Source organism: Frieseomelitta varia, unplaced genomic scaffold, assembly GCF_011392965.1.
Source record: "Frieseomelitta varia isolate USP_RPSP 00005682 unplaced genomic scaffold, Fvar_1.2 scaffold_600, whole genome shotgun sequence".
In the NCBI taxonomy this organism is placed as follows: domain Eukaryota; kingdom Metazoa; phylum Arthropoda; class Insecta; order Hymenoptera; family Apidae; genus Frieseomelitta; species Frieseomelitta varia.
This window is the reverse complement of record NW_025110369.1, coordinates 17,952-30,000: the sequence shown is the minus strand read 5'-3', so window position 1 is coordinate 30,000 and position 12,049 is coordinate 17,952. Positions and strand designations below refer to the sequence as shown.

The 12,049-nt window shown below is 41.4% G+C and overlaps 1 protein-coding gene and 1 long non-coding RNA gene across 4 annotated transcripts in view; one reads left to right on the top strand and one right to left on the bottom strand.

Annotated features, from left to right (window-relative positions):
* LOC122534485 overlaps nt 1–4,129 on the top strand; it is a 5,620-nt gene extending 1,491 nt beyond the window's left edge. The window contains exons 1-3 of the mRNA XM_043665148.1: nt 1–1,382; nt 1,413–1,942; nt 4,035–4,129. The exon at nt 1–1,382 is cut by the window's left edge and continues 1,491 nt beyond it. Of these exons, the coding sequence (XP_043521083.1) occupies nt 1–1,382; nt 1,413–1,942; nt 4,035–4,129 (2,007 nt within the window). The remainder of the gene's footprint in view (nt 1,383–1,412; nt 1,943–4,034) is intronic.
* A 1,056-nt stretch (nt 4,130–5,185) lies between these two features.
* On the bottom strand, nt 5,186–10,179 carry LOC122534483. Of its 3 annotated transcripts, XR_006307912.1 has the most exons (5): nt 9,478–10,179; nt 8,395–8,609; nt 6,705–6,912; nt 6,470–6,634; nt 5,186–6,394 (listed from the first exon to the last, which is right to left on the bottom strand). It is a non-coding gene; the product is annotated as an uncharacterized LOC122534483 (long non-coding RNA). The 3 variants fall into 3 exon arrangements; XR_006307913.1 differs by lacking the exon at nt 9,478–10,179 and having other exon boundaries at nt 8,386–9,466; XR_006307911.1 differs by lacking the exon at nt 9,478–10,179 and having other exon boundaries at nt 8,395–9,466.
* Between the last annotated feature and the right edge of the window lie 1,870 nt (nt 10,180–12,049).

The following is a 12,049-nucleotide window of genomic DNA, read 5'->3' as shown; positions in this document are numbered from 1 at the left end:
GATCATCGCGCGATCATCGAGTGCCTGGCCGATCCCTCCGGAACTCGTGCCGCGTGTGTCACGAACGTTCCTCCGATCGATGTATCTCCTTACACTGCCTACAACGACGAGAACGACGATGACGAGAGCTGCTGCCGCGTTATCGGCCAGTCATGCCGCGCGATCGGGAACGTTCGTTTTGCTGGACGCGAGGACGAGCTGGATCCGGACTGTACCGTTCGTCGAGATGGGACGCGACACGGTCGGGACGTTGGCAATCGCCCTTCGTCGAACGACGAACAACTCGACGCTCGTGAACTCAAGTTCGAGAGATTTCGACGTGATCGCGACGCGGGGAGGAACGGCGGAGAACGCGAGAGCCACTACACTGCCCGTTTCCAGAAGCCGACTATCGCCAACGGAAATAACGAGAACGAAACGAAACTTCCGACAAAAGGACCAACGACGACGACGACGACGACGACGACGACGACGACGACGACTGCGAAAAAGAGGAAGAAGAAGACATCCAGCAACAGCTGCGGCCAAAAGTACGGACTGTTGTTCGTGTTGTATCTACTGGCTTGGCCTTTGGTATCCTCGACGAATCCCTCCGGACAGTTCATCTCTGGCTTCACCCGCAATCCATCCCTCGGCCCCGTTGAGAACGTTCCGCGTCACAACGCCACGCAGATCTCCTCTCTGCTGGTATCGTCGAGCATCGCTCACCAACGTCAACAGCAGCAGCAATACCAGCAATACCAGCAGCAACATTACCGGCAACTGGAGGAGGAGCACGGAGCGCGGGAACAGTTGATCCGGGACAACGGGCACCATCGTCGTCGACACGAAGAACAACAACAACAACAACAGCAGCAGCAGCAGCAGCAACAACAGGAGGAACAAAGTCGCGAGCAACGAGAAGTGGAGGAGTCGTCGTATCGAGATAACGATCGCGGCGAAACCGTTCTCGAGTCCGAGTCGATGCATCCTTACAACGAATACAGCTGGGAGGTGAATCAGATAAACCCTTGGTTGTCGGCCTGCGACCTGGCGGGCCCAGCGCCGGCCGATCTTCAGGGTAGCTGCGGCCCGCCGGAGGTGCCGAAAACCTGTCCGGCCGCGTGCGCGACCAGCTCGCCAGGAGGGAACAACGCCGAGTTCGTCGAGGTGATGAAGAAGGTCAAGGTTGCCGGGAATTGCTATTGGTCGACCGGTGGGAAAAAGGGTACGGCGACGACGAGGACGACGGCTACGGCTACGTCGACGTCGACAACGACGACGGCGACGGCGTCGATGGTGGCGGCGGCAGCGGTGGCGGCGGTGGCGGCGGAATCGGGACGGTTCGGCTCGAGTTCGATCAAGTCGTCGGGGGCAGACGGAGGAGGAGGAGGAGGAGGAGGAGGAGGAGGAGGTGGAGGTGGAGGAGGAGGCGGAGGCAGCGGGTTCGCGAGTGAAAAAACCAGAGGGACCGATCGAGAGAAAGCAGCCGATCGAGATGGCGTATCGATGGCTCCGGAACAGTGCCTTTTTTATCTCGAGGAGTCGCATAAGAGGGACATCTGTCGGGATGATTTTGGCCGGAGCACTAGTACGCGAAGTTTTTTAACCCCGAGGGAGAATCGATATTGGTTCATGAGCGGGTTGCGTCTGCGGCACTGCTGCGACCACGCGGTGGTCAACGCCCTGGCACCTGGCAAGGGCGGTCCGCTCGAGAACGTGCTAAACGGTGGCGAGAAGTGCGTCGATGCCCTGGACAAGCTGTTGCTCGTCGACGCGTTAGCCGCGAGGCTGCACTGTGAGTTCGAGGAAGTGCTCGCGCGGTACGACTGTGCACAGCCCTATTCGGTCATCTTCAACTGCACCCACTGCAAGGTAAGCACTCACACCTTTCTCTTTCCTTTTCTTTCTTTTTTTCTTTTCTTCTCTCTTCTCTCGTGTTTTCGTCCAAACGACTCGTCACGTCGCGTCGCATCGCGTCCTCCCCCAGAGAAACAGCCACTCTCTATCTCTCTCTCTCTCTCTCTCTCTCTCTCTCGCGCGCCTGTCTCGCGAGGTAGATTGGCCGACGATTTGGCAGACGACTCGCCAAACATAAGTAGTTGGCGCTACGTGCGACTCTCTAACGAGCGTCTCGTGTAGAAATTCACTTGGCAATTGGAAAAGAATTTCAAATTTCTCCCTTCACCCCGTCGCATCGTTTCTCTCCCTTTCTTCGTCAACGATTCCTTGCACCTCGCGCAAATTCCTCGCACGTACATACGTGTCCCCTTCTTCGTGGCTCCAGTTTGATTGTCTTCTGCGCTCGGGAACGCGGCCAAATTTGCACTAGCGGGCAAAAATTATAAAACACTTTGCAAAAAAAAATTACTGGCACAAAGGTTCTCGTTATGCTACGAAACAAACTCTTCATCTCATCAATGATACGAAAAAATGGTACAATTTTGCTTGGACAAAGTTACAAGACGCTGATTATAAAATTATAAACCTTGGAAAATTACTGGTACAAAGGTTTTCTTGTTGTAAAGGTTATAAACTTGTTGTAAACAATACTACCTGCAAATCACAGTTGCATATAATTTCAATGAATGTTTCAACAAACTCGTAATTTAGAATAATGTTACGAAAATTGTACAATTTCGCTCGAACAAAATTACAAGACACTGACAAAGGAAACATAGTAATTATCTTCGTAATTAATCGAAATTTTCAACTCTTTTTTTAAACGTTAACACTAAAACTACCAAAATAACTAATTTGTATTTTTTTTTTTTTAAGTTAATTTCGCGTTTCTTTTCAGAGATTCGAATGATTTTTACAAAATATACGAAAAGTTCATTATTGTATTATAAACCTTTTCCTATTCCTTCTAGTGTTGACAGTGAGTTGATCCTTCTTTTATAATTTTATTTTATTTCACTGTCGTCTCGTCCGTGTCAACGGCGCCGAGCATCGAAGATTTCCACGCTGACGGCGCGAATCGCGAATTTGCGAGAGGAAGAGCGTGGCTCGAGCGACGTCGACGCCAGTTTCAGCGCGATATCGATTTAAACGATTAGCACAGCCATTCGTTCGTCCCATTTGCGGCTCGGCAGCTAATGCCAAATTCGTCGGATCCTGCCCCGTTTCGTCTTCTCCTGTTCCTCGCCTTACAGGCACGTACCACAGGCGAGGTATCTCCTCTCTGTGCACGTACGAACCGATGCAACGCGACGACTCGTCTCCTCCGTTCCTCGTTTCCGTTCGTCATCACTTTTCGAACGAGCGTTCGTCGTTCCACGTGTTCTCTTTTCCCCGTTGGCGTCACGATTCATTAGATTAATGCATGGATGTCCAATCTTTTAGATACGGCCCCTATTGGCTAACAAAAATTTGTTGAGGGTCGCACATAGTTTATGTTTTTTTTTCTTTTTCTTTTTATCAGATCAATGTAACCTATATTACAGGTTATATGTACATATATGAATAGTCAATGTAGTCTAATACAGGTTAATATATGTACCCAAACCTATATTATTATTATTTATAATCTTGGTTATGTACATAACCTATATTATTATTATCTATAACCTAGGTTATATATGTAACCTATATTATTATTATCTATAACCTAGCTTATACATATAACCTATATTATTATTAACCTATATATATATATATAACCTATATTATCTATAACCTAGGTTTAGGTTAGGTTTGGGTTAGGTTATATATATATATAACCTATATTATTATTATCTATAACCTAGGTTTGGGTCAGGTTTGGGTTAGGTTATATATATATAACCTATATTATTATTATTATCTATAACCTAGGTTATATATATAACCTATATTATTATTATTATCTATAACCTAGGTTATATATATAACCTATATTATTATTATCTATAATCTATGTTGTATATATAACCTATATTATTATTATCTCTAACCTAGGTTATATATACAACTCACATTATTATTTGTGAGGATATTAAAATAACTTTTATAGTGAAACAAATTGATTAGAAAAATATATTCATATCAATTGAAAAGAATATGGAATTTTTTAGTGAGAACACTGAGCTTACTTTTTAAATACCAGTTCATCAATGTCTGGTTTGATATAGGTAGTGGCACGAAGAGTATTTTCAAGATGTTCGTCTAAGATTCTCTAAAGGACTATCGAATTATTAATTTATCACTGGATTTTTCATTAATTTTGTTTATGATGCTACGCAGCATAAAAAAATCATCTTCGTTTAGAGTTTACACATATGTTACAATAAAAAATAAACATCATTGTTCGATCGTATCAAATTTCATTTAACTCGCACGTCGAGGAGTTTAATTCTGTTCAGTTGATATTATTGTATTTTTAGTACTTTCATTCGTAACTCTTCGTAACAACCCTAATAAGCGTGTATCATTGGCCGATGGATCAACAAGACACGACCAGAAATTACACGTTTGCCACACGCTCCGCATGGATCGCGTGCCAGATCCTCCTTTCGATTCTCGAGGATAGGGACTGATTAATTAATTCTGTGCCACCGTTCGATGAAAGTTGAAGGATCGTTGACCTAGAAATCAGAAGAACGAACTTCGACGTTGGGCAGGATCTCGCGAGTCGTCCCTCACCTAGGCGGTGTAATGCGTTCTCGCATTCGCAATTTGTTTCAAATTCTACAGCTAAAGTAACGTAGCGTCGTTTCAAAATTAGCGCCCCCGCTAGCTTGAATGCAATTTTCATTCAATGTCTAATAAATATACCAACATTCGACAATAATGTTGCTATTATCCAGACTATAACAATATCGCTGAATATAGTTAATGTAGCAGTATCGAGTTTGCAAAGTGAGCATGCTATTGGTGAGAAATTGATCATTATTTATTAAACAATTTTTATTGAAGAATTACCCATTATTAAAATTATCAGTATCCTCCGAAAATTACGAACTTTCCCCGTTCGATCATCCAGTCCAGATTATCCAAAGTACCTAGAACAGTGTTTCCCAACCTTTTTTTGACCGTGCATCTCTAAAGTCCTGATACGCGCAATTCTTATTATTGTATTGAAAAGTGAACTTTTGACGTGGAGAGAGCCCAAGAGATCTTCCAAGGAACGTGAACGTCCACGAAAGAAAAAAAATAACAAAGTGAAGCGATGATGATAAACAAATAAAATTTTCGAAACGTACAAAAGAAACTGAAATAGCACAAATATAAAATATAAAAATATAAAATAATTTTAATGAAAACTTCTTTCGTTTTTAACTTATTACAAAATAAAACAAAGGTAGCTAACAAATTCAAGATACAATTTGAACTCATACTAACAATGAAAAAAAAGGCTAAAAATTCATTGTTAATAACTCATTTTCCCCCCCTCTTCCAGAAGATCAAATTGAGCCCCACGTTGGAAACCACTGGTTTACGCTCGCCCTGCGTAACCGTTTCTTAATCTTACGGGGACCGTTTGATGCTCGACTGATCGTGCAAATTTCGAAAGAAGACGTTGACCTATTATTCTCCCTGTTACATCCCTACCCTTCATCCCCTTTCTCACTGCTCGTCGTTATCGATGTTCTTTCAACATCCAGCGATGAATTTGTATAATTACGCGTAACCTAATTTGCACGACGTTTCTACGTCGACTGTATCGGAAATCAATTTGCAGATGTTCCGGTGCGTTGAACACCGTGGCTGCCAGCCACGTTATCCGTCACGTGTCGAGCTGTATCGGTGGCTATCGGTTTTATCGGTTTTTTATCGATTGCCCGCCGCGGCCCGGCCGAAAGTCGCGGTGGCTGAGAATTTTTGCGTTAGCGTTGTCGCCACCCCCTTGGACGGCGGTTGGGAAGGGTCGAGACGGTTCGTCCGCGGGTGCAGATGCACCCAGATGGGGGAGGACGTAAGGAGGCGCAGCCGGAGTGGCTCTCCTCTGGTACGCGGACCGCGACGCCGCGCGCCGGCGCGCAGACGTCGCCGTTAAACGTCCTCGCGCTACGCGTAATGCCGCTTGCCGACTTTCCGTGTACACACGACACGTACACGCCCGTTTATAAAAGTCTTGCGACACTTATTGTACAGGGTGTGCCGCGGCTCGCGGTGATTTTACCGACTGAGAGGTGTGAAGACGTGTCGGGAAGGAAGAGTAAGGTTTCTTCATTCTAGCCTTCGTTCTCGAGGAGATCGAGTTTTGAAAATTTGTCGACTGTGCTTGATTGCAAGGTCTTAATAAAGAAACTAATCCTCTTTTTTTTTTTTAGAGAAAGTCGAGATTGAAAATTTATACAAACTGTACATGAATCACTCGTGGTGATTCTCGAGAACGAAGGACGTTATTCTTTCTTTTCGGCACGTTTTTAGAATCATCTCTCAGTCGGGTTGGTCACGAGTATAGCGGACTATCCTGTATTTGTATTGAAGTCTAAAAATAAAAAATAAAAAATGTAAAGGGATTTTTTTTCTTACAAAAGACGAAAGAATACTGCACAAATCTTACCAAAAGCGTTTATTTTTTCTTTTTTGATCCAAGAATCCATCGCATTTCTTCATCACAGTTTCCACTTTATTCTTGCGGTCAATTTTCTCGAAAAAAAAAAAAAAAACAGTTTCTATGCGACGTGTTATTCCATTCTTGCTGCAGAATGCTTCGATAGATCTGTTTCTGAAGTAGGACACTTTGTAATTTTCAGTGAATTATTATTTCCAAATTGATTCAAATAATTTTCGCATACTTTTTGATGTGTGTTCAGGATGTCATCACAGATTGAAGCTCCGTCCAAACGGAACAGCGTTATCACGTTAAAACGTTCGATAACTCTTCTTTGTTTAAATTCTAATTCATTTGAACTAAATCACCCGTTTTCTTCGCCCACGCCATTGTTCGCCTCCGTGTTTCATTGTTGGCACGAGTAGTTAGAATCGAGCATGAACTAGTTGATTCTACGTGAAAAGAAAGAATAAAATTTCAATCGTTAAAGCCTTCGTTTTCAAAAAAAAAAAAAAAATCGAGATTGAGACGCTACTTCCAAAGTTATTCTACGCATAAAAGTAAGGGAAAAAAACGTTAGAACAAATTTTCCCTGCAAGATGCTCCGTCTTCGAGGAAATCGAGTTTGAACATTTCTCAAGTACACGTGTACTCGAGCCTCGAACTTCATCAGTTTGTAGGATCTTTTTCCCCAATCTCCAATTGTCACCAGTTTTCACGTTCCTCTGCTGGCTGTAACCTCTTTATTTAGCCTCGCTTCCTTAATAAAGGTTTCTTTAACAGCTGCACACTGGCACGAAGGCCATCTTCTGAATGTCGCCGCTTCACACAGTCGCGGCAGGTCTTTAGTTAGAAACTCCGAGTGCCCTAACTAAGGCTTGTGAGCTGGAGTGTGTGCGCAAACTGTACGCGCGGATTGTCGGTGGTAGACAAACACAGAGGGAGATCCTCGCGTAACCTTGTTCATGGCTCGAAATCGCCGTCCGAGTGACGGATCGTTCGCTCGATAAAACCGATTTCCTTGGAAACTTGAACGTTGCCTGTTTCAAGCTCGCGACCGTTCGATCTTAACCTCTTGCCTCTCGTCGAGAATTGTCCCAAAATTGCAATATTTTCTCAGTTTTAAGTATATTTAAGTATAACCCAGGCAAAACAAATAATAAATTTATTACTTCTCAATAATATCGTACCGACGAGTTCAAAAAGAAAGCGACGAATTACTGTATACGGTTTGGTCACTCGTTATGGTCCGCAATCAGTTGCCAGCGCAAGTGGTTAACCTCTTGCCCTGGAATGACGTGTCACGCACGTCGAGAATTCTTTTGTTCCAAGATTGTAGTATTTCCCCAGTTTTAAGTATATTTAAGTAAAACGAAATAGACGAAACAAATAATAAATTTATTACTTCTCAATAACTTCTATCCAGCGATATCATACCGACGAGTTCAAAAACAAAGCGACAAATTATTGTATACGGTTTGGTCACTCGTTATGGTCCGCAATCAGTTACCAACGCAGTGGTTAACCTCGCGTTGGAATGACGTGCCACGCACGTCGAGAATTGTCCCAAAATTGCAATATTTTCTCAATTTTAAGTATATTTAAGTACAACCCAGGCAAAACAAATAGTAAATTTATTACTTTTCAATAATATCGTACCGACGAGTTAAAAAAAAAAAGCGACGAACTATTGTATACAGTTTGGTCACTCGTTATGGTCCGCAATCAGTTGCCAGCGCAAGTAGTTAAACTTGTGAAAAGATCGAGAGAAAATACACATATACAGCTGTCAAATTATGCAATTGCTTTCAATTATTTTCGATCGCCATAGATAACATATTAGTAATCTCGCTTTCTACGCCAAAATGAACATTTTCGATTTCTGTTGTTAAATTAGGCGTTTAGTTAGATAAATGTTAGATTACCATACGTACTTTCCATCGAGTAAGTCTTTTCATAAAAATCCTCTTGATTTGTGGGCAAAATGCCGATTTTGCAGTAGTAACAAATCAGGATAATATAGTGGATTGTCACGAGTCGATTTAAAAATCGATCTTTCACGATTTTTTGCGGTTAAGTAACTGAGAGTTACAATAACATTCTTCGTGCTTTACACTCTTCGTAAAAGTCGCAGTACTGTACACCTTTCCTGTTTGATGAAAACGCTTCCATATAGTATAGTGGACCAGAAAAGAGTTTGGATGTAAGAGAAAAATGGCGTTACTTGTAATAATGTATACCTAATAATAATAATATACCTATTAATTGTATAGTTTGCCAACGGGATAAAAAGATGGCGACACGATGCGTTTCAAAGTGTCAAGTGTCTCTATTTGTACGAGTGACATTCGGTACAAAGTAGACAAATATACAATAGATTGTCACAAGTAGACAAGATTACGGGTAGATTGTCATAAGTAGACGAGACGGAAAGAGTATTCGTGTTTTTTTAATGTTCGTTCAAATTTCATTTGACACGTCGCACGAACTCGCGCGTATGATCACGTTGACGCGTTTCAAAGGGTTTAGGTTAGGTCAAACGTCGAGTATGGTCGCCCACGGCAACTAACGACTTGTTTGCAACCGTGCGCGTGCTTCGGATAATTCTTGCGAACAAATATGAATCACGAATTACAAATTACGATTTTCCGTGGAGAAATTAGTTTTCGTTCAACGGTCAATCGAGAAAGCGAGGAGACTCGTTTCGTTAAAGTGTCTTTCAAATCAGTGGAAATTCGCGCGTATAAAGTCAAAGATGAAAGTTGGCGATTGCAAGAATGAAGAACTGAAAGAGATAAGGAACAGGAAAGATCGAGTAAAAATGAAAGGTACGTTAGAGAAGGAACAACGAGAGAGAAAAAGTGAATAATTTAGTATCTAGTGAAAAACTCGAAGGGGAAACTCGAAGCTGCGAAAACCACTAAGATAGAGATATGTACGTAGAGAGTGAATGTGTGTGTGTGTGTGTGTGTGTGTGTATACAACCAAAAATAAAACCAAACTACGTTTCCTCTTACTGAAAAAGAAAAAGAATTTCACTCGTCGTTTCGCAGCTTGAAACGTTTTTCTTTCTTCTTTATTTTCATTATTTAAGGTTAGGTTAGGTTTTTTACCACTTGTTATTAGCGATTTGAAGCTAAATCTTACAATTTATTATAAAGGTTAGACCGTCTGAGAAAGTGTATTAGTTTTAGAATCGATTCATTATCGTTCAGAGAAGGACTTATGCTCAGTTGATGTCTATTCGCGGTGTATTTTCTGCACTTGACTATAATATATTCCACTGTCGATTGAACTTTGCACAAATCACAAATTGCAGGATCTTCTTTGTCAGGGAGATACTCAACAAAGAGAGTGAGTCCCGTTATGATCCTTGATGATAGATTACAACTTGATCGTATCTCGGTAGAGAACAAACAATTGTCTTCGTAAAAAACTCATTCTTGATTGTTGTTAGCCACCGTTTACGCGAGGATTTCCGTTTGTCGTTCCAGTTTCCTTCGGTTTTCTAGTTTTAAGCTGAGAATTAAGTATAAACCTTCCTGCTAAGGAGGCAATCTTGAAACTTTCTTTTCTTTCGATTGGAAAACACCCTTTGGGGGAAATCGTAATTTGAACTATGAAACACGACGATACACAATAATGAAGAAGGATCTTCGATCGAGATCGCCTCGAACGCGACAGCGGAGAAAGTTGTTTCTGGTTGGCTAGATCTTTGGTGAGCGGTTATTACCGATGCATAATATACGCAGTTGCAACCTGTCCGATGCAGCGTGCGGCCACTCCTCTTCCTCGTTCGTTTCCTACGTGTGTGTGTATGCATATTCATATACGTATACATTTGCACACACAGGTATACACAGTGTATAGGCGACGTGTCGTGTGCAAGTTATGCGCGCACATGTTATTCAACGATACGATGTTGATGTCTCGGTTCTCGTCCAGAACCCAATGTAGGTGGACACGTAAGGGTAATTGGCAACAAACTACGCGGATGAACGTCGTTCTGCCAGCCGTATTCCTTATTATTCCCCGATGAGCTAGGCGTTTCCTTCGAGTATATCTCGTTTCCGATATACGTCTGTACTTCTCTTTTGTCTGGAATTTCTCGTCGTTTGCGCTCGCGTCCAACGACTGAACCAACGACTCCTTGCCGGGGATGTTCTCACGTTCTCGCCGAGGGACAAGCTTTGCTTTGACTTTTGCAAAAAGAGGGCTGGTTTCGTAGAAACAATTGGACAGTTGATTATTTTTATTTATTTTTATCTATTTTATAAAGAGAGGGCTGGTCTCGTAGAAACAATTAAACATAGCTGATGATTCTTTTGCTCATTTTTATTTATTTTACAAAAAGGGGGCTGGTTTCATGGAAACAATTAGACTGTTGTTGATTATTTTTGTTCGCGCAAATACCAAAGATACAGTATTTTCGCAATGGAGCGGAAAGGTGGATGGACGAAGTTGGACGAAGTTGGCCGGTAGATCCACTGCCGTGGAGTTTAGCATTTTGCGCGACACGTCGGTCTATGCATTTATGCATCATGAGAAAACAACGACTCCGTTTCGACTTTCATGCGAGCGTATCGATTGTGAAAGCCTCGCCACCGGCAATTAGCGTAATCGCGTTTGCTAAATCGAGCGTATGTATATGTACGGATTTTTTAACATTAATAATGTTTTTTTTATCGAGTTTTTAAACAGAATATAAAAAAATAATATGTACCGTTTTGGTATATCTCCTAAAAACAATTTCACGAGCTTGTCATCGACACTATTCCGGCAAATATATGAATTGTTTTCGCGGGAGTTGGTTTTGCACCACAATTAATTTAAATGAAAAATTGTCAGCACTTTAAAGTGTCGTGACTTTATTAAAAAAAGATCATATAACAATCTGCTTGGTCTCGTTTTTACAAAACGTAAAACTTCTGTTTTCATTATTCTGAATTCATTTTTTTTTTTCAAGATATTTTTCAAGATATTTCAAGAACGCCATGTGGCAAATGAAAAAGTGTTTTTTCGTAAAAATTCGTAAAAATATGTAAGAACACTGAAAAGTTTTATTTACGACTAAATCCATCGCGATCTCGAAGATTAAAGTTTCCCTCGAAACTTGCTGTGCAACTCTCTTTTTTTCATCATTTTATTAAACTTTTTTCTTTTGATTGTTTGAGTGATTCTTTTTTTTTTTTTTTTTTTGCGGTTTCATTGAACTTCGAACATTGAGGTTAAGTGACGAAATATTAGGTTTTCTCGAATTTTTGTTACTCGATAATGTTAACGATAATTTAAAATATCGTAACATATCTTTTTAACTGTTAGGTTTAGGACAAATGTAGCTTGATACTTTTTTGCTTGAAATTTAATATTCTACTGATATACATATGGTCCAATTAAAAAAAAAAAAAAATGGAGATGACCTTGAAAATTTCGATATCCACAAAATATTGACACGCCACATTCTGCCTCCCCTAAGATCGTACAATTTTTCACTAGACGTATAATTTCAAAGTTATTTCAGGTGTGCAAGTTGCGTGAATCACCCTGTATATGGGCACGTGTGCGTGCATCTTTTAAAGCGTACAAAGT